The 22,150-nt window shown below is 37.0% G+C and overlaps 2 protein-coding genes across 4 annotated transcripts; both read right to left on the minus strand.

The window, feature by feature from the left end:
* Positions 1-10: 10 nt before the first annotated feature.
* On the minus strand, positions 11-9,523 carry LOC112556363 (serine/threonine-protein kinase 11-interacting protein-like). The gene is made up of 8 exons (XM_025225309.1): positions 9,334-9,523; positions 7,874-8,671; positions 6,284-6,436; positions 4,600-4,700; positions 3,807-3,985; positions 2,489-2,650; positions 1,704-1,876; positions 11-1,476 (listed from the first exon to the last, which is right to left on the minus strand). Exons 2-8 carry the CDS (start codon positions 8,606-8,608, stop codon positions 1,279-1,281), a joined length of 1,701 nt encoding a protein of 566 aa, XP_025081094.1. The 5' UTR covers positions 8,609-8,671; positions 9,334-9,523; the 3' UTR covers positions 11-1,278.
* On the minus strand, positions 9,391-22,123 carry LOC112556360 (serine/threonine-protein kinase 11-interacting protein-like). 3 transcript variants are annotated; one of them, XM_025225301.1, is made up of 18 exons: positions 22,055-22,123; positions 21,324-21,422; positions 19,819-20,039; positions 19,146-19,358; positions 18,229-18,336; positions 17,755-17,826; positions 17,199-17,328; positions 16,811-16,914; positions 16,533-16,622; positions 16,128-16,169; positions 15,588-15,861; positions 14,608-15,354; positions 14,179-14,309; positions 13,005-13,175; positions 10,838-10,915; positions 10,526-10,628; positions 10,036-10,191; positions 9,391-9,529 (listed from the first exon to the last, which is right to left on the minus strand). In XM_025225301.1, the coding sequence occupies exons 2-18, from the start codon at positions 21,397-21,399 to the stop codon at positions 9,519-9,521; spliced, it is 2,727 nt and encodes a 908-aa protein (XP_025081086.1). In that variant the 5' UTR covers positions 21,400-21,422; positions 22,055-22,123; the 3' UTR covers positions 9,391-9,518. The 3 variants fall into 3 exon arrangements, with proteins under 3 accessions (XP_025081086.1, XP_025081087.1, XP_025081088.1); XM_025225302.1 differs by having other exon boundaries at positions 10,036-10,188; positions 10,523-10,628; XM_025225303.1 differs by having other exon boundaries at positions 21,324-21,418; positions 22,055-22,110.
* Between the last annotated feature and the right edge of the window lie 27 nt (positions 22,124-22,150).

The following is a 22,150-nucleotide window of genomic DNA, read 5'->3' on the forward strand; positions in this document are numbered from 1 at the left end:
AAACTGAACAGAAGTTTTAAAGTTTTACTGATTATTAGCAACCCAAACTAAATGCAGCTCACAGCAAGAGAAAACTTTCCTGTTTATACACAAAAAATAAATGTAGGTTTGCTTGCCTAAAAGTAGCATGCTAGTTTGCATTGAAATCTCTTGCACACTGGAACCATCAGAGCATAACACTAAACAATTTTCAAGAAAACAAGATAGAAATGCACAAATACACACAGCATGCAATCATCTTGAAATGTTTCAGGAACTACCAACTGTCCAATTTCTAGAGATCCTCTAGATTTATTGTGTTATGGCATCAATTCCATTGCAAGTTTTTTCCTTGCTTTTATTATGATCCTCACATTGGTGTCCTGGTAGGCTTGTGTACACCTCAGCATTTGTATGGTTTGACAAACTAGCTGTAAAGCATATCAAGCTGCAAGAAGATGAATGCAAATTTTCCATATCAGCGGTTTATCTGCACAATTTTTCACTCTCAGTCAATCAGAGTGCTCATCACAAGAGATCAAGCTAAAGCTTTGAGAAGAATTGTCTCCAATGTATGGAGCTATGTATGCCTGACATCATCATCATAATCAGAGGACCAGCTCTGTTGTGTACATTATGCTACACAATTTGTAGTCATCCAGCGACATTACCAGACTAATTTAGTGCTCCATTCACTATCTTAGAAACATTGTAATAAAAGTAGGAGAAAGACTGACTCATAAATAGTAAAATATACAACAGACACTTCGTCCAGTGAATACTGGCTGTCTTCAGTATGAACATCACTGAGTCGAAAGTAATGAACATCACTGGAATACTGTTCTTTTTTCACAGATACCTGCACAAATATGCTGCTCAGAAAAATAAAAAACCTCATCATCCTTTCATTAGAGAAAACAAGTAATAAATAAGTCACTCACTAAAGCATGCACACACATGAATGAAAACAGTGTGAGAAAACAAGTGAGTGGTTGATTAGGTAAACATGTGAGACAAAATTTCAGACAATGGAACCAGACGAAAAACACCATGTTAGCTCTGTAATCCGCACTCACACTCCAAAACTGTGAAGAGTTAATATTACATAAGGATATTAGATCATGATGAATGTCAGTATCATTACATTAATTGAGATATTTTTCTGCATTTCTGGACTATACTGCCACATTCTGCATACCAACAGGTCAAGACAGTTCCTGATATTGCACATTATGGCACCGTTATTCTGTAATATCATCTGTTGCAGTGTAGATGACATGGAAAACAAACAAAGCCCTCTCAAAAAGACAATTCAAATGAAGCAATTTCGACATCCATATTAACTGCAAATTCCTCCTCCCATGGCTGTCTAATGGCCTCTATCATCTGCATGACACACTTCTCTGTTTCCATGGTGATGATCCAAGAACCCTCTTCACCAGACTTTTCATTGAAGAATGTGATGCGCATCATGGCTGTGTTGTCACTATGCCAGGTCTGCATAAATGGGGAGAAAATCCTCTACATCAGTAACTGTGGGCACATATTTCTATAACAGCTACCTCGTTCCTAAATTTCCATATTATTCACAAAGTATCCCCACTTCTGCTTTGTTTTCTCTTCAGACAAAACTTGGCCTAAATGGTAATGCTCTGCACAAGCAGTTACACCAGTTGATAAAAACATAAAATGAAAGGTGTGAATGGGCATACTAGGCTACTCACAAGTGTGGCAATGTTGTTGATCTTTTGTCGTTCAAGAACAACAAACTGCTTTCCAACTGTGTCTACTGTAACAGGGGCCTGATACCGTGGTGTCGGCCACTGGTGGTTTGTGCGTACCAGGCAAATTTCTGATGAAGACATTACAAACGCCATAGGGCTGTGCAGGTTGTGACCTGAATACCAGAAAAGTTAGATAAGTAATAGAAGCCAATCATGGCAATATGTCCAGCTAATTAAAATTTTTTTCCTATTGATTGGGCACTCATTCATTTTTTAATGGAGTGGTTTCAAAATCAAATAGGTCTGCAATAACTAGTGATAAAGTGACAGCCAATCCTGAAAACTACATGAAGAACCAAGTGTATCTGCTGACAGAACAACATTTTGCACCAAAAATTATTTAGTTTGGTCTTCACTGTTTCAGACACTGTTATTGACTTTAAAAATATTGCTTTTCTGGCCAAAAAACAAATTTCTATGCTGCCAACTCAAAGAATTGCTTATATTGACTAAATAGATAAGGATGCAAAGAGTGATCTTTTCTCAGCTCAATGGATAGACAAATATTTCCAGCACGAAAAACAATACATGTGACAGATTTCTTTTCCTATACTACACATTTGTGTCGGCCCTATGCTCCTCGAGAAGTAACAATAAACTAAACTGCACACTAGAGTGAGTCTGACGCAGCCACAAACTGCATCCTGTTCTGCTAATGCATGAATAGATACCAGATACAGACTGACTGATAAGATCTGCATTTGTTATATGAGAAAATTCATCACCTCTGGCAATGTATCCTAGAGTGTATAGCCTGAGAGATTCTACACGACCACTGCGTGTCAAAACATCTGATTTCAGGTTCTCCAAGGTTGCCTGATCAACATCCTCAATGAATACAGTTGTCATTGGAAGGCTTGTTTCCATGGCATACATGGTCAGGTGATCTGTGTTAAAACAAGAGGTAAATATTCCAGGCTGTAACCTGCGTCATGGTTAATCAGCACAAATCAATAAGTTGGTCACTTACTAAATGGTGTCTGACAGGAACTTGCTGCTCCTGTTGTTACAGTTTTGTGTCCAGGTCAGCCTTACATAAGGAGTATACAAGGAGTGAGCACAAACATACCTTTAAATCAATCCTAACATACTCAAATAGAGTTGAGAACCGCTGCCTTAACCTTTGATTTTGATACCCAGGTATGCACGAATTGGAAGAATTTTCACACAATCCTAAAAATTAACTAAGCATGTAAAGAAGATAAATCAAAACTATAATTAAAATTAAAAAATTAAGAGAAAGAAACAGTTACTACCTTATTCCTTTGTGAAATTGAATATTCTTGTAAATCCATAGGAAATTAAGTATTGCATTATCAAATTAAGTATTGTATTATTAAATTAAGCATTGTATTATCAAATTAAGTATTAACAAATTGTGTTTCCAAAAGGAACATTTTAATACAGGTTTATAATTCAAAGAAAATCATCACTGCAACATTTAGTCTGATATTCAGTAGATTTTAATGGTTTGAACTTCATGTAGAAATTAATAAACATAATGTATGATGACGAGCATAAAAAATAGACTCGAAAATGATGAAAAATTGCTAGTGAACTGCATGTGCATTCGTGTCCCCATAGTTTTTGAAAACAAAGGCCCATCTGGAAAAATTCAAATCTTCAAACTAACATCTTCCTGTCCCTAAGTTAAGGGATGTAACTCTTTTCAAATGTTATTTACCTAGCCAAATGACTGGCTTTTGTCCCTTTTTGTTAGTTTTACTGTAAAAATCATTAAATATGATGGACACAGGTGGAAAGCTTAGCCTTAATGGTGGCTAAAGGGGCTTGGCATATTTGTCTAGCCCAGTCTTGATGAATTAATTTGGAAATCCAATGACCGCCACCACCTTTTAAATCAAGCTCATATCACTGCTATGCTGCAAATTTGAAGAAATAGAACTACTTGGAGAAGGATGGGATTGACGTGCAAACAAAAAAGGTATCCCTCTTCTCCAGTTGCAACAAACAGCTGACAAACTGCCATCACAGTCAACCACTATCACTTATTACTGAACATTTTCATACAGAATGACTTACCACAGAGGCGCTGCATGAAAGCCTGCGTCTTCTCCTTGTCTCGAAAGATCAGTGTGTATGAGGAACAATCGGTGACAAACTCCAATCTCACGGTTTGCTGGCCCAGTCCTGAAGCTACCTGCTTCAGCTCCCCAAGTGGCTGAATGTCTCTACAAGTCAATGCAGTGGAGGGATCCTCACTGAACAGAAAGTGGCTTCATTATTAGCTCTAGCAGTCTCACGAGGAAAGGCCAAAAAGTGCAATTTTAATTATGCTTGCAGTATAGACACAAAAGCCTTCATTTCTTCATGTTGAAAATGAAAGAAGAAATGTAAAACTGATGTTTTGTTGAGACCAGAGAGATACATGCCCTTAAAAATGCAAAAAACTGGCAAGCTCCTTTTGATGAAATGCAGCAAGAACTGTTACATACTAAAAACCTTGCAAAACTATTTCCCAAACCACCCCCATTACAAATCTGCAAACTTTCTTCTTGTCACCTTGTATACTGGCTGTGCTGTGAACAGGATGAAAAACACCAACAAAAGTTCAAATAGTTTGCAGTACTAAAGGCTCTAATAATTTGAGGTCCATTTTAAGGGCCTGGAAAATTATAATTCTGGTATAATCTGTAGAAAACTTTCAGGTCCAACATACAATTATATTTGACAGATATAGCAGAGTTTGATGTATACCTACCCATAAGCCTGATAGAAATTTTTTTTAAATACTTATCATGGGTTCTGAAAACCTGTCTTTATTTTATAGAAAAGGTTTTGGGAAAAGAATATTATTCTGTCCTTCAAGACATACCTAATATCAGAGTCGTTGATGCGGAAGACGTATAACTTCATGTTGGTAGCAATCAAAAGAGCCTCCCACTCATCTTCCACCATGTACTGACTTACAAACACCTGAAAGTATACAGGAAGATGGGAGTGAAGTGCAGCCAGGCAGTATTGACATTCTTGCAGTTCTCGTCATGTATAAAACTAAAATAACTACCTGTTATTTCATCAGGTACGTATCTAAAATAACTACTATTTGTTTGAAAGGTGACATTTCAGTTTGTAATTTTAAATCATTCCAAAAAGCATTCATTGCAGCAAAAGTGAGGTCTCTAACACCTCACTCCCCAATGACCAGAAAAAGGTTAGGGGATGACCTTTACCTTTACCATTGCAGCATGTACTGATATTCTGTTAATTAAAACAATATTAATAGTGTCGTAAATCACGATTTTATCTAATACATTGTTCACAAGGTCATAAAGGTTGACAAAATGTCTTGAGTAATGAAATTTTTTTTTGTAAATTCTCTTTTTTTGAGACTTATCAAATGACATGACCATAGAAGGTAAAAGGCTAGATTTGCTCTTTAACCATCAAAAGTTGATTCCCTGACAGTAAACAAGCATGTGACTAGCATGTGGGATGCTTGATAGTCAGGTGAACAGCTGGAACATTCCTCTTGAGCCCTTGTGGTGGACATAATGACACAGAGTACTACCAAGCACTAGCCATAAGGTAAAGTCTCTGTTTCTTGTCTTTTGAATAAAAAGTCTATTTTGCGAAGAAGAGACTTGTAGATGGCAGAGCACAAGCAACACTGAAGACAATTAAGTAGTAGCAGCAGCAAGTTAGCAGGCCAGTTCAATGAAAAGAAAAGGTAAGCAAGATGACAAAAGAAAAGTCATTTTGGTGTCTTCCCCTTCAGAGCCTTGAAGCTGCCAGGTATTTCTCAATTAAAGTCTCTGCAGCTCAAAGCAAAGCACAGAAAAAAAATGACTGAAGGGCTAAGGCCCAAAACCTGAATACAGTACACAGAGTCAGATGGGCGACTGACATGACTCAAAAGCAGACAGTAAGGCAGGAGGCAAATGCCACTATAGCCAACGGAAACAACTGCTGTAGAGCTTGATCATTGGTTTAACTAGAAAGAACTTCCATCTAAAAGCAGTTTTGCACTGTGGAGGAGGAGGGATGATAGAGAGGGGAGGAAAACAGAGTACCTAGGGAAATACCCTTCACACCCACACATGAGAACAGTGTCCTGAGATGAGATCTGGGGGAAAGAGGTGTTTTACGCCAAACCAGAAACACAGGCTATATCACAGCAAGGCAGCCAGCCCTGTAAATAAATGCAACATGTAGAGAAAGAACAGTGTTCCTGAGACGAGAGCTGAACCCAGGACTGCCAACCGCCACTGTAATGTTGACAGGCGCTATCCATTGCGCCACCGGACAATGACCTTTGCACTGAAGTGGTGGCAAGCATCTTAACTTATCAGGCACCCAACAACTGCACTGCTAGTTTTGCTCCCACCTTTATACCTATCTGAGGGCTGTTGCTCACCTGACCAATGGAATGCCCCACATACCAAGCACCTGCGTTCTCACTGTCAAGGGAGTCAACTTTCAACGGTTAAAAGGCAAATGTAGCCTATTACCTATGACATGTCATCTGGGCAAGTCAAAGAAATAATAAAACAACAAACCTTGACTTTGAATCTGAATTCTTCATTGTTGTCAAACTTGTTCATCATGAGGTACAGGGTGATTCGATGATCCAGACGATCAAAGTCATATTCTTTGCTGTCGCAACCATCAGTTTCTGGTGTTTCACTATAAAGTGTTTCTACTGTATGTACCTGAACAAAAAAGTTACAAGTGCTATCCTGGAAATCTATAAATATCATTTTTCATTATTTCTAACAGCAAAAATTTATATCTATTATTCTATTTGAATCCCACAGAAGCAATGGGAAAAAAAATGACATTTAACCATCTCCACAAAATAAAAATGTGCATTATAGTCTGTGCCTACAGTACAAAATTCTTCTCTAGGCTATGAATGAGGCTCTTTCGATGAACATAAAATTTAACATACTATGTTTGCTGATACTGTGAATAATATGCATAAAATATGCAAATTGATTTAATAATCCACAACTGCTTTGTGAAATCTTCTGTTATGATAAAATAGTACTTCCGCATTATTTATAAAATGTACTAGGAATATGTATTATAAACTTTGCACATTAAAAATGTAAACATTGCACACCTGAACACATAAACACAGTCCATCAGTCTTTGTGAACTAATTTTTTTTTAATGTTTTATACTCATTATACAAAAAACTGTAAATGGTACTAAAATCAAGCAAATGTGAGGCAGATAGAAAATAAATGACAGATGAAAATGAAGCTTTATAAAAGTGCCTGGATGAGAGTTAAACAGTAGAGAAAGTAATTAAACATTTGTCAGCAGTATAAGGATAAAATTATTCCTTAGCTTACCCTACCTTGCTGTCATGAGCAAATCAAGTTCCCCAAGAAAATTTCATTACCAGATATGATAATCTAATACAATCTCCTAAAGATAAAAGATAAATATATTGCAATATTTTAAAATAAAAATCAGGAAATAAAAGACAACATCTGTGTAAGTAGGCCTTCAATGGTTCAAATTAACAGAAAAAGATTTAATTCTGCCTTTTTAAATTTAATGCCACTTCATGCTAAGAACACACTGGGTATAGTCTATTCCAAATAAGCAGGAATAGGGAAACTAATAAACAACACATCAATGCCCGGAGAAAGGGGAAATGAAACGTGATAAGATTAATAAAATAACTGAAAAGGATACTGGTAGGAATAAACGGCAATTACACTAGGGTCTTGTGTAAATAATTATGAATAAAATAACACGCAGGAAACATGCTATCAAAAAGAATATGCAGTGCATACCAAAATAAAAATCCATTACCAATATTTTGCAAACATGCAGTTTGTGCCAATGTACTAAGCTTAAGCAAGTGTATTTAAAAAAAAAATGGAATAAGCGAAGCAAAATCAATACAAATCCACGTTTGGTAAAGAGAAGCATGCAAGTACAGGTCAAATTGAAATGTTCCAAAGCAAGATCTTAAGCCAATGGTAAATAGGAAAAAAAAAAAAAAACCCACCAAGAACCCCAACTCATGAACGCTACTCATGCCTGCTGAAGCAATGTGAACAGCAATGTGAACAGCACACTATAGGCTGCATGCACTAGACCTCCCATCAAAGTGGCTGCAGTCCACTTACCTCCTCAACTGCTAGCACATCTACTTCTGATGTGACAGAGTGCTTGTGTAGAGACAGTGAACTCCAGTCAGTGTTAATTCTGTCCTCATCCAAATCTGTGTTTATCTCCCCTTCAGATACTACACCCCTGTTAGTAATGCTGCCAGTGTCGCTGGCTGTGGTGCTGGCACTGGGCTGCAGTGAATTCTGATATATGCTGGATACCATGGAGCTACATATGCTGCTAGACAATGGTGTTCCAATAGGAGTGTTTTCTGCCTTTGCAGGATCTTTTGTAGGAGTAGGGGAAGCCAGACTGAATATTTTTTCTTCGGTTGCTGATTTTGAATTGAGGCGGTTGCTGTTTTCCAGGTCACCAGCTCTGTCCACAGTATTGAGCATGTCAGGGAACTCAGTCAGGCTGGATTTTAAGACAGACTCACTATCTTTGCCAGGAAATGAGCAAGTGCTCAGATTAGCTACACTGTCAGGCTTGTGCAAAATGGTTATGTCACTCTCTGCTGAAGAAACCTTTACCCTAGAGCCAGCCTTTTCCAGGTCTGAATCTGCATGATGGTCATATATAATGTTGGTATCCTCCATGTAGGGACTGTGAAGAATGCCTGAAGGGGCTAGACTATGTTGAATCTGAAAGCCATGCTCAGCAAAGGTTAAACTACTCAAATTGTGAGGAAATATGTGCTCTTGGGGCCCTTCAGAATGATTGTAGTCAGAAATGAATGCATTACTGCGCATTCGTGCGTCTCCAGGTGAAGGCTCATTATAGAATGCATTGCTCCGTTGCCGCCCGCTTTGCACCTTTTCAAAGAACAAACAATACAGCATGCATATATCTATCATTTTATGGAGCTTTCCAAACTTCCAGTGACCTTCAAGATTCTTATCATGCCAATCTAATTCCAGCTATATCTGAGTTAAGATATAAGGTAGAATAAACCAGCTTCCAGGTCTTCCCCTTGCTTTTTGTGATGCTAAAACTTTCGAATGGAAAAGGTATATGAAATAATACTATGGTTTATAGAGGATCTGAACAGCAAGAGCAAGTGTTGTAATGTCAATTAACATTTCCTTGCCCGCCTTGGGTAATAACACTGTATTTTCTTTATCATCTGCTGCATTCATCAGCAACCAATTAATATCAAATGGATTTAGATTCTCTGTAAACACTTGAATAAATGTATGGTCAGAAGCTGTTTACAAAATCTATAAATTTCATTATATTTCTTATTTAAAGCTATGTCTCTTTGAGCAATCTGAACAAGAATGCTAACAGAATATAAGTTCATGATGGCCAAAATAATGTAAAAAAAAGTTTTATAAACTTGAAAGATTTTCTACATTCTTTTTATATGACATTAATTTTTGCAAATGAAACACTAGGTTGGTCACTAAAATATAAAACAATGTTAATGATAATTACAATAAATACCAAGGCCTTAAACAAATCATAGAATTTGTACCTGCAGCGCAGAAGCTGAGGATCCTGAAGAAATCGATTTTGATCTTGTACTAGATTCCTCTCTTTTATTTGCAGATGAATGGTCCCTGATGGGCGATAAGGACCTGAAGCTACCTGAAGTTCTCCTTTCAGAATTTGTTCTTCCCTCTTTATACAGTGGGTGGCTGATTTTCCATGAATTAGAACTTATAAGCTGTCTGTAACAATGAAAAGTGAACTTAAGTCAATCACTCTATAGCAAGAGTTCAGCCTTGCATAATTAGTCCCATGTGAACTTTAAGAAAACTAAATGAAAAACTAACTGAAGAGTAATTTAAAGCAAATATCTTGTCATTTTAAACAAAAAGCTTTCAAAGTTGTGGTTTTTAACTTAAAATAATACAGGAATTTATACTACTTTCATTTATTCAATTTTTGTTAATTGGTTTTTCTTTTTTCTTGCTGTAATTAACAATAACAAAAATAAAAGTAACAAATTTCAAACATTCCCTCTTTAATAATTACTGACAAAACAAAAGCACCAAAAGGAAATGTGATTAACAGTCATAATTTCAGAAAGATTATGATTAATCAAAAACAAAAATTAAAAACTCCAGATTTTTCTGACCATTTTCAAGATTTTAAATCCTCCATACCGACCAAAATCTTTTGTGCTTCAGTCTGTAAACATTTTATTCATAACACTTAAACATCTGTAACTTACTCAAAACTCTTATTACGGCCAATAACGCTAAGACCTCTAGTAGAAGGGAGAGAGCCAGAAGTGAAACAACAGGCACATAAATTGTCTGTCCATTGTTTTCCAACAAAATGATGTGATCACTACCACAATCTGGACACATGAGACTGACTTCATCTGGAAAATATTAACCACATAAAATCTGTGTAAAAGACCGAAAATAAAGCAGTAATTCTAAAATGTCTTTACATTAATTTTTTCAAAGTAATTAAACTTTACTTCAATGAACAGGATGATGCAGTCTTAATTAAGAGATCTTCTGTAACCACAATCTGAAGAAATTCTTTTCTCTGCTGCCTTTCACGCATCCAACAGCGAAGACCTATGGTAGAAAATTACAGCTCCAACTAACTCAACTAAGCAAGACAAAGTACTTGCAGAAAATATCAAGTTCTGGTTTGGATTCTTGGATTTACTTTATTGGCTTTTCAACTAAATCCACAAAGACTCACTGTGAAATCAGAGAAACCTTTGCTGCTGCCTCTCAGAGGTATTCCCAGCTCCTGAGTGCTTTTGCGTGCATTTTCCAATGTGAACACTTTGCTACACTTTAGACACTACAAAGATGACAGATAAAGTTTACTTGAGCAAAAGTAATCAGGCACATTTGGAAATATTTAACTTATGAACTGCACTGCTTGTATATAATCAAGTATACACATAATATATGTACACTTTCATCGGCACCTAAACAAAAGTGAAGATTTTTTACTTGCATTACACCTGCTATTCTTGCATATTTTTAGAGTAGCATTAAAAATAATACCTGGTATTCTGTCTTCATTTTCTCCAACAAAGCTTGCTCTTTGGCACTGACAAATGGTTGTACCAGTGCCATAAATTGCTGGATAAAAACAGATATCAAGAAACTATGAAATTTGTTTGAAAATGACAATAAATTCATCTTATACTGGATTTTTTTTAAGTAAAAAGGATTTAACAATTAAATTTTTATTGTAAATTGTCTTTCTTTAATATCAGACAAGCCAGCCACAGGAGTTTTCCAAATGATTTCTTTGCCCTAAGTAGTCGAGGACAGCAGACCCAATAGCTTGAGTGCTCTCCCCTTAAGTCCAATGCTGCTCTCAGACTACTATTAAAAAAAAAAACCCTTCCATGTGGATTCAGCAGTCTTTTTGTCAACCCTCAAGGCAGAAGCAGGGAATGCTGGGAGGGCATTCACGTTGGGTCGTCTAGTAATCATCAAAGAAAGACAATTAACAATAAAAATTTTAGTTCCTTTTAACTTTACCTGATGATCCAACCATGTAAGAATAACGATCAGGAGGAGGGCTCTGCCAACTGCCCTCACTGCCGCACCACACATACCATTAGAATTGGGCCATAACACGTTGAGCAGCCGAAATTGGGCTAACGAGAAACAGGATGGGTGGAATGAGCAGACAGGTTACAGAAGTAGCACACCCCCCAAAAGATAGAGTGCCACCCAAGAGAAGTCATTATATCTGCCATTCTGCTGAAAGGCTAGGCTTCTTCACAATTGCAAGAATCCACTGCCTCACTCGAGAAGAACTTTCTGGAGACAGCTGAGTGGATAATACCCAGGCGTGAAAATTGACCTTGTCTGGTGCTGAGTGAAACAGGGGCAGACACTGTTTCAGGAGGTGCTGCAATGCTGGGAGCTTGCATGGAAGTCCTGGGCCAGCATTAACAGGTTGGCCATCCAGGACTTGTCTGGGGCCACCAAGAACCCCGAGTCCTGTCAAGTTCTTGGCCAGGATTTGTAGGAGAAACGCCATCACAGGATATGCATATGGCAGTATGCTGTCCAAAGGAATGGACAGTACATTGACTGCCCACTCCAGAGGGTCAGGAAATGGAGATACAAAGGTTGGCAACTTCATGTTTCAGTGAGTGGTGAATGGGTCGACTAGCAGCTAAAAAACGTTTGGCACATGTTTAAACACTAAAGAGCGAAGAGACCATTCTGTTGGTGACCCCTGAAAGCTGCGGAGGAGGGAATCTGAAGGGGCGAACTTTGTGATCCTTACTCCATATCCAAATTTGTATACATCCACCTGCAAAAAGAGAGGAAATTTGGCACCACAAGTGACTATCATGGAGTTGTTGGACAGAATCTAGACTCCCTGGCCCTGCAAACGTGGCCATCCAGATATTGAGGCCTCCCAGACACCTTTCATCTCCAAGACATTGATATGTAGCTGTTAGTCCTCATCCCACTACCATCCGCAAAGCCTGTCTGAAGGAAACAGGTAAGCTTCAAAAGCTGGGGTCTCCTGGAGAGGAATGCCTTGTAGATGTCATGATAGGTCTGTCCTTCTCTCCAGAACTGTGACACTGGCCTTGGAAACCTGGACCAGATTACTGAGATTCCATCCAACCTTCGCAAATCTGAGAGCTCCTCGGGGAAGAAAATAAGCATCACAACATGCAGAGGGGGTGAGTATTAGCCAAAGACTTTGCTTGAAAGCAACTTGAACAAAAAAACCTCCCCACAATCTTGGTTTTCCGTGAAAAGCTTTAATAGCAAACAATAATTTGTAAGAATTCCTTTCTTCCACCTCTGACAGTGTACATCTATATCATTTGTATCAGCAGATAGAAGATGATGAGATCATACACAGTAATTCCTTGAATTCTTTGTAAGAACAAGATGTCACAATTCACATATGTGTAGCCTCAAAAATAAATAAAAAGACTGGTTAACCTATCCCTAACCCCTGTAAAAGAATGTTTTGGTTTTTTTTTAAGTAGACTGAGGGAAGCACTGGGCTTGATAGGCAGAGCACTCAATTGGGACTGCTGTCCCCCCCCCCTACTACCCAGGGCAAAGAATTTGTCTGGTTAATGAGTAGCTGTGGCCCTTAAACTCCAATGATCGGGTCATCTGGTAAAGTTAAAGAAGAAACCCATCACCTACAATATGAGTGAACTGATATACATATACCTACCTCAGCACTACTGCGGTCTTCCATAACATACACACGGCTGCGTCTATCTTTTCTAATGTAGTCAAACTGCATGCGCACAGTTAAGACTTTGTCTGTTTTAAAAGGAGAGCTTTTTTCATAGATGCTGGAGACTGTGTCATCTTCTGCTTCCAGTTTTACACTTATAAGGCACTGTTGATAGAGCAGGTTTGTATAAAAGGAAAATGAGAATACCAACAGAGGTTATGCACTTTAAAAGGCAACGAAACAAAATATGAATTCAAGTACAAAATGAGAATCACTAAATAGTGGCATTTAGAAGGCATGTGCGATGCATTTTCACATTTTAACTCTTCTTTGCTGCAGAAGTTAATGTCTTCATAGCTACAGCATGTTTTGCACACCATTATGCAAACTGGGTAGTGTCACAAACAGGTAAATGAATATATAAGGGAAGAAACTCTTGGCTTCTTCCAGGATTATTTTTCTATGAGCTACTTTCAGCTAAACTAGTCAACTAATCAAGAGCCATGGTTGCCGGTTATTCAATTTAACAGGGATTTGTACTCCAACAACCAAACATGACATAGTAGTAAATAGTATTTGAAGTCTAATGTATAATGTTACAAAATATTTCATTGTGTGAATAGTCTTTTTTTTAAAGTTCTGCCTGATAATCTACTTTCATAACAGGAGCTCACCATTCCCTACAGTGACCATCTTTCATTTGAATTTAGTACAAGGAAACAAAAACTACATTTCTTGTAAATCACAGTACTTTAATGTTTAAAAAATGCTGCTTAAAATACTGAATGATGGTTGTTTTTATTGAAGATTGGTAGGTGTACTTTGTGCAACATTACTGTTGTAAATGTTCAATCACGTCAGGGTTTTTTTTTTTTTTCTCGTCTGTTTTGAATGAGTTCAATATGGTTAGAGCTTCTCTCACCACTGCATGTCTTCTCTTTTTAATCCTGTTTCTTTGTACCTTTCTCTCTCTTGTTTGCAAATCTTCACGTAATAGGTTGACCCACAAATATAAATTTCTGACTGAACATAGCATTAAACATTCAGACAAGTATACATGCATCAAACTGCTTAGATATCTACCCATACAGACAAACGTACACACATGCATCAACACACTTATCCACAGGGACAAATGAAACAAACTGAGACAAAATGTCATACATACCTGCAAATCAAGCATTTCCTGTAGTCGTCCATTGATGTCCTTCTCAACAATAAACCGAGGAGATACTGTCACTATCAAATGGTCATTGTTTTTCTCTGGTAGAATTACTATAAATGGTTCACCCTGACCCTCTGTAAAATCATGACCCAAATACAGTTTAATCCACAGCAGAAGATTACACAACTACCAGAGACCAATATATAGTTTGAGAAATAATGTTGCTTGTAATGAAAATATTTGGATTATATTTTCAACATCTGGGAAGTACCTTACAAAGATTTCAATTCGTGAGTCAGATATTCAACAATAACTTGCTGGGACTGAATTAAGAAGATCTATCTCTTTCTTCAATTTGAATCTGATCAAAAATCTATGGAATCCCTCAGGTACACTAAAATCAATTCTTGCAATCAATGTCTTTATCATTACCTGGCTCTTGACTAATGTCGCTATCTTTGAGCCCCTCTGACACATTTGTCTGATCCTTTTTCCTTTCTCCTTCAAGATCATGTTTTCTGGTTATCACACATTCATCTGTATAGAATCCTCCATTGACTGCTCCAGATTTGGCTGGGCTTTTAGTGCTAGCAACAGTGCTGTCCCCTTGAACATTATTTTTGTTTGAAGAGGAAGACAGCGAAATTGTGACTTTATCATTGCTGATTCTAGTATCATCACCAGCTGCACAATCTGAGAAAGGAGAAGAGGTCAAAGCAGCAGCTTTCACATCATCCACAGCCTTGTCCTCCCTAGTTTTCAGCTCTGATGTGACTTTTCGAGTGTATATATCTAAACTAGCTTCATGCTCCCCACTCTCAACACTTGTGCAAAAGTCTGCTGTCTTCCCAGCGTTTACTCCATCCTTCACGCATGCCTCTACAGAAACATCTGGATATGCAGCAGCTGTAGAAGGCACAGAACCTGGATCAGTATGTATGAAGGTGGGAGCTTGGGTCTTTTGGATGGAAGAAGTTGTGCTTGTAGTTGTTCCTACAGAGGTACGAGCAGTTCTGGTATAAGTAGGAGGTGGTAGTTTCTTCTGATCCACGATGGCTTGCAGCCAGTTGTCACCATACTGCAAACGCATCCTTTCTAGTTCCTGCTGGGTTTGTTTTACTTCTTCTCTTCTAGCTTGCATAACAGCCTCCAACTTTGATGTTACTCGAGGTGATGATCCTTGAAAGCATTAAAACAATTAAAATACAGTATATCTTGCTGAAAATTTTACTGATTGAAAAAAACAAACAGATCTTAGTCTTTGGAAAACGTCAACCTTTGTCACAACTTGCCAGTGATCATGCACATACCAATGCAACGGTGAGAGTTACTTTTACTTAAAAGCACACCATGCACTACCAGTTTAGTTGCTACTTGATGCTCTGCAAAAGATGATCTTGGCTTAGACTTACGTGGGGTATCAGTTCCAGATGAGAACTCTCCAGTTGATGTGTCCAGGTCTGCAATGACAGTTGTTCGAGCTTTACGTCCTTTTTTTTTACCTCCTCGGGCAACAAGAACTGAAGAGACCTGAACTGGTTCTCCTGCATAACTTTCTGCAATACTGCTGGTGACAGCACGGGAGTTGCCCAAGATGCCGTGAGAGGTGCTGTTTTGTGTGGATGTCCTGAACCACTTTGGTACCGCGTGTCGTGATGAGTAATACATTGAAGCCAGCTGTGCTTTCTGTAAAGTAATCAGATTTTAACTTATATACACAAAGGTCACCTTTAAAAACCTGACAAAGACTTCACAAAATTTAACACATTTAATAAACTGAGCATTCAACACCTTCAGGTAATTTAAATAAACAAAAATGTACATGTATTTATCATTAAACTAACCATAAAATCATAATGTCTTTCACTTCACTGCTTCATAGAAATGTGTTACACACTTTATACCTTATCATAAATTAACACACATCAATCTATGAACATAAGCCTTTTTACCCTAACTTCTTTACTGGAAACAAGGCATCCATCAAGTGCGACCTGAAAATGATAATCCACAAAAATCTATAAGTTTAAGACAAAGCCACGAATATTAAAAACTTAATATAAATAAAGCACAGATAATATAATAATATAATATAAATTGTATTTAAAATACAAGCAAACACAAACACAGATGCAAACCTTTTAGTTAACTCTCCCCTAAAAAGTACTAATTTATGAATAAACCCCACAATGCACATACATTAAAATTTTGAATTTATTTTTCTTTCCCTTATCTTTTCCTCCTATCTGAATGTGCATGCATACATACATGCAAAAACACAAATAACATACACACAGATGAACACACTTCGGTGTCTACTCGTGCTTCTCAACTCTACAATTTCTTGACGAACAAACCTCCAAATGCAAAGCTAAAGACGACATATGCTGAAGTGTTGTAACTCTGTGGTTCTTTCTCATGCTGACTGGACAACCTCTCAAGTCAAGCTAACAGAAGAACAATAACCAATATAAATCCTCTTTCTTCATAGGTCATCCATAAAGCATGCAACCTAAATAAAAGCAATGTTTTTCATTACACAAAAAAGAATAATTTTAAATAATGTATTCAAATAATGTATTTTAATTCAGGTCTTCAAAAAAATGTTACAGCTAGAATAAAAGCATCTTCTAACCTTTTGAAGATGATGCAGGTGTTTTAGAGGTTCAAGCTTACAATGTGTGCTGATAAGGTTCTCAGACAGGTCAAGCTCCACCAGCGAAACAAGTTCTTCCATTCCTAGAATACAGAATACTTGGTCACATCTTTTGTGGGTGTCTGAGGGTGCGTGCAAATTATAAGAGGGTAAATAAGATAAAAGAGTCTGCAAAACAAAGAAAGAGGGCATACAAAATATCTAAAGGTTGCTTCTTACAGTTTGTCATAATAGCTGAAGCAAATTTGTGTATTATACAGGATATCTATGCAAATTCATTTAAGATAGCTTGTGTGTGTGTGTGCATACTCTCATCTCACACAAAACATGCACAAAGCTATGTGTGCAAAAACAAACTCACACATACCTCTTAAGTCTGAAATGTTGTTTCCACCCAGCAGAAGAACACGAAGCTTTCTCTTTACAGTAGCAGACAAAATAGGCAAAGACTGTAGACGATTAAATCTCAAATCCACCCTTAAAAGTTCCATGAGATACTGCAAAATTTTTAAAAGTGGTCTAAAACAGTGATATTGTGTAAGTTGATTATAATACGCTGATGTTAAAAAAAACAGTAATCACTCAAAATTGTTTAAATCTTAACACAGAAAAAGTCAGGCTAAGCACGCAATGTCCTGATTCACATCACAAACTATGTTATATTTCCTGAATAGTTTATTTGGAAAATTTTGCTCTGTTTGCAACAAAGGAAACAAAACGAAAGAAAACACATCCTGTTATGCATTCAGTTCAAGAGTATCAATTATTTTCAAGTTAATGCATAAAGAGCAGATGAACTGTGGACCATTTTTAAAATCTGAAAACCAATAGCATTAGTGTACTCAAAAATATCTGTGATTAAAACTGACTATACCAATGTTTCCAAATAGAGAAGTAAAAATCTCTATAAGAGAATTACAAACCCCAAGGTAGACATCTGTTGAGGTCAGTCGGTTCAAACTGACAACTAAAGTCTCCAAGACAGGACACAGTCTCTGCAATCAAAGGCAAACATCAATACAACTTGACACCTGTAAGATATTTGAGGCTGGATTCAGATAAATTGCTGTCAGGAGTGAAATGCAGGTTATTATCATCTGATATGGTTGCTATGACTTCCAGTTTGATTTATGCTGAGTAAAAATGCTGTTACTTTCGTTAAAGCAAAGACATATACAAGCTTTGGTCAGATAAAGGTCCATTATTAAAAAAAAAATGATTACTGCATGCATATATACATTATTTATAGGTGTGATAAACTGGAATTTGATGCATACATATAAAAAAATTAGTGGAACTGTGTTTATGTAAGGCTCACTGCAGATAATTTATCAGTTACATGCATATCATAGCAGAAACCCTACAACTTTCAATTACAAACTCCACACTCAACTAACCAAAGACCCATCAAGTTCCTTCAGTACATTACACTTCAGGTTGAGGGTCTTGAGTGCTGACCAGTGCATAGGGACTGATACTTCCTGGTCACACAGTTCCAACAGGTCCTGAAATGATTATATAATTTGTCCATCATAGCTACTTAATAAATGATGTATACAGAGTTATCATTTTAAAAAATTATTTCTAAAGATCTTGATTGTTTACTTCTTGCTGCAGACATATACAAAACAAAAGTGCACCAGAGAACATCACCACCTAAATGTTCATAATGACCAGAATCTTTAAAGATATATGCATATTTTGCATTTTGTCCACATTAGTGCTTATTATCTAACAGTCCTAGCAGATGTCCTTTTATCATTCTGCTCATTTCGGAAGCCAGCAAGCTGTCTAATTTTGGTCAGGTGAAAACACTAAAATATGACACCAGGCACATCAAGATAAAAGCTGATGTTGACACTGGTACTGCTGGGCACTTAACACCTGGTCATGCTCTTGCAAACCTTTCTCCACCTCTTGTTCATGCCACCAATGTGAATTTGTCCAAGCAGCACATCTTGTTTACTTCGCTGAGATGCTTGGGCATAATGATGTGTGTATGGTGAGGTGGGGAGGGGGTGAGTAGTAAGCTCATTTGCCTGCTTTTACTTATTTTCAGTTATCAGAGCAAAATCCCAAGAGAAGGTTGCTGGCAAGTCCATGGGAGAGACTACAGAAAATTGTTGAACATCAATCTGTTTGTTGATGTACTGAGAACTATAGCAATTTACAACATTGAAATGAGAAGCTGTATTAGCTAAACACTCACAAGCAGTCATTAAAAAACATGTGATATATATCATTATATGTGAAAAAGTGTTGTATATTTTAAACAAAATATTAACAAATACAACTCTTATCATTCAGTCCTTACCTGAAGTTTTGCATTATGTCCAAGGCAGTTATGTACCACCAAAGAAACAAGTCTATGACGCAACGTCAGTAGATTCTGCAGTAGATGAATTGGAAGGTATGAAATTTCTAGATGCTGCAGATGGGAAAAGCAGCCAAGATGCACAGAATGGGACATAGACATAGGGGACAGTCCCCACCTGGCACCCACAGAATCTGTACCTCCATTATGCAGCTGAAGAGAAAGTTCAACAAATCATTCAATAAAACACAGCATTTTATACCATGTAGAAATGTGCATATCATTTCAGAAAAATCAAATTCAGGTATGCAAAGAGTGTCAAAAAAGTAGCTTTTCTCAGGTTTTTTTTCATACCAGTTTACAAGCTTTAAAAAAAAATGTCATAAGTCAACAAAATCATAATTGTAATACACTTACATTAATGATTACTTTTTTTTACAACTGGTCAATAAAACCAAAAGCATGGTTATATAAGAGATGGGGAGGGATGTTGTCTAAAAATCCCAAGTTTTAACCGGAAGTGTGAAACCCTTGAATTTAATAGATAGGAAACACCAATAATAAGATTTAAAAATATGAAGTCTTTGTTCATTTCTTTGCCAAATTTTTAATTAAACTGACAGTACAGCTAGTACTGAAGATGTTATATTTCTGAAAGCACTTATTAACAAACCTTAAGATTTATAGCTGAAGCAAAAACATCTCGTAGGAGCTGAAGATAATCATTCCATTCCCCTAATTCATTTCTTTGATGCCAGTTTTGGCTGTCACCTGACTGTATGGAAATACGCTGAGGGCAAAGGTTATTTTCGAGACTCTCAAAGCATTCATTCACTTCAAACAGGATATTGCTTGTCAAAGACAATGTTGCTTGGCCACTTGCAATAGTATCTCCTGTTAAACATACACACACAAATGAAGAAATAAAGAAATAAATCACTGCACTTCTCAGCAAACTATCCCTGAACCATACCACCCATCTTTACTGAATTATCCACAGCTTTGCATTAACTTGATTAACGGAATATTTGAAGTACAAATGCGCTCTGTTAATTTAAAATTATGCATTGTGAGAGTGATTTTCCCTTTGTTTAATAAGCTGAGGTGATCAACTCTCTTTAATTTTGTTTCTTTGCTCTGGTCATACTTTGATCTGGATATCAGTATTGATCTATTTACCTCAGCTGCATTTTGCTCATCTCTTCACTTTTGTAGTAAGATTGTACATAATGTTCTCTGCTAAATCAAAGTGGAAAGTCAATGGACTACTGATCTACTGAGTTTCACTTGCTTTGGCAGTGACCTTAACTGAGTTAAGTAAATAAACTCAAGTGATGATCACCTTTTTGCTGCTTAATTTAATGTCACTAGCCAAATTTCTACTGCATCATTGTGACTTTTTTCATGGACACTGATCAGCAGGATGAGCTTGCCTGTTGGTTGGGATACAGCACTATACAAATTAACTTTATTATTATAATATTGTAATCATATTAGAGTGATGTCCCTTCACCCAACTGGCTGGAGGGGGCAGAGCTCTGTGGTATTTTTGTCTTATACGACATCTTCTTCATATTGGAATTGTGCTTGTGCATGTTTTTGATGTGCCTGCCATCATGCATTTGGACTGTGATGCCTCTTTCTTGTTGGTGGCTTTGGTTCCTTTTCAATGTGCAGACTTCATGACTGGTACAGTTCTGCAGGTTTGATATCTCCTTGACCTTTGTTGACCAGGGTACTCATGCTATATGTGGACACTGCCCTTTGGCACAGAGGACACAGTCTGCTACAGCCCATATCATTTTGTCATGTCGTCACCTTATTTTGACTTCACACCACCTACTATCATTCGTGAAGCGTCTTGAGCTTCCCTATAGGGCATGGATATGGTGTTATATAGGCAGACTTTTATTATTATTAAATACATGAATTTTATTTATACAAAATTATTGACATAACACTAACTAGAATTACAAACGATGAAATGCAGTCATAAAAATTTGTAAATTTAGTAATCCATAAGAAATTTTTGTTTTGTTTTGAGAGACAATAGAAAACCACAGAATAACCACAACTCAATTTCAAAATTCTGGAATGCAAGAAGAGCTTTCTATCAGTATCATAGTATCATACATTAGTTTTCTTGATTGTCTTAAAAGATAAACAAAAGCCACTTACCATGTTCTCTAAACAACCTGCACATATGCTTCAATTTTTCCAGAGAATCTAGAGCTAGTTCCTTTCCAGTCTCCATTTTTTAACTTCGTTCCACACTGTCTGCAAACCAAGTGTGTGAAAAAAAGTGCTGTCCCATCAGGTGTATTATTAGTAATAGTATAACTACTAAATTCTTGATATTTCTATGTGAAACTGTACCTAGAAGAATATTCACAACTCACCTGATGCATTGCATGCTATTAGTATTACATATATAGGCAATAGATGTTCCAGTACTACTTTTGAACAAACGATGTGATCCTCATACGCAAGATATAGTTGTTATGACATGAAGGGATGGAGCTATAGTTGTAGGTATTAAAAGGAAGCACAATCACGTACATTATTTCCAAGGTACACCATACATCAGAAGATAAGGAAGGTTTTGAAGAGGTACTTTCTATGCCCACATTTTCCAAAAGGAAGAGGCAAAGACACAGTGAGTATTTATCCACACATTTTTCATTAAGCGCGACGAATAAACTACAAAATATCACCCACATTGGCTGCAGATAGACACAGAACAAAACTTGACAACGTGTTCTGCAAGAGCAATGTGTTTTCAGGAAGGTTTCCGATGTAGGCTCTTCCGAAGCCCGACCATTTTAGTAAGAACTGTAATCATGATAGTAATGCTTACTGCGATTTAATCACACTGTATAATTTAGAATAACGCTTTCGAATACTCATACCTGATTCCAGAAAAGCATCCTTAAGCTTCGGTTTGTAAACACCGCATGACCTCTTCCGGAAATGGCCTAGTTGGTGTATAATGCACGTGATATCTT

Source organism: Pomacea canaliculata, linkage group LG2 (assembly GCF_003073045.1).
Source record: "Pomacea canaliculata isolate SZHN2017 linkage group LG2, ASM307304v1, whole genome shotgun sequence".
Taxonomy (NCBI): Eukaryota; Metazoa; Mollusca; class Gastropoda; order Architaenioglossa; family Ampullariidae; genus Pomacea; species Pomacea canaliculata.

Excerpts from the sequence above, each read along its gene's own strand:
- LOC112556363 (XM_025225309.1), bottom strand. The coding sequence starts at position 8,608 with ATGCGCAGTAATGCATTCATTTCTGACTACAATCATTCTGAAGGGCCC. Across the intron at positions 6,437-7,873 it reads ATGTGCTAGCAGTTGAGGAG|GTACATACAGTAGAAACACT; the intron begins GTAAGTGGACTG and ends TTTTTTGTTCAG. Across the intron at positions 2,651-3,806 it reads TTTCATGCAGCGCCTCTGTG|ATCACCTGACCATGTATGCC; the intron begins GTAAGTCATTCT and ends GTTTTAACACAG.
- LOC112556360 (XM_025225301.1), bottom strand. The coding sequence starts at position 21,399 with ATGGAGACTGGAAAGGAACTAGCTCTAGATTCTCTGGAAAAATTGAAG. Across the intron at positions 20,040-21,323 it reads CAGGTTGTTTAGAGAACATG|GAGATACTATTGCAAGTGGC; the intron begins GTAAGTGGCTTT and ends TATGTTTAACAG. Across the intron at positions 16,915-17,198 it reads CAACATTTCAGACTTAAGAG|GAATGGAAGAACTTGTTTCG; the intron begins GTATGTGTGAGT and ends TCTGTATTCTAG.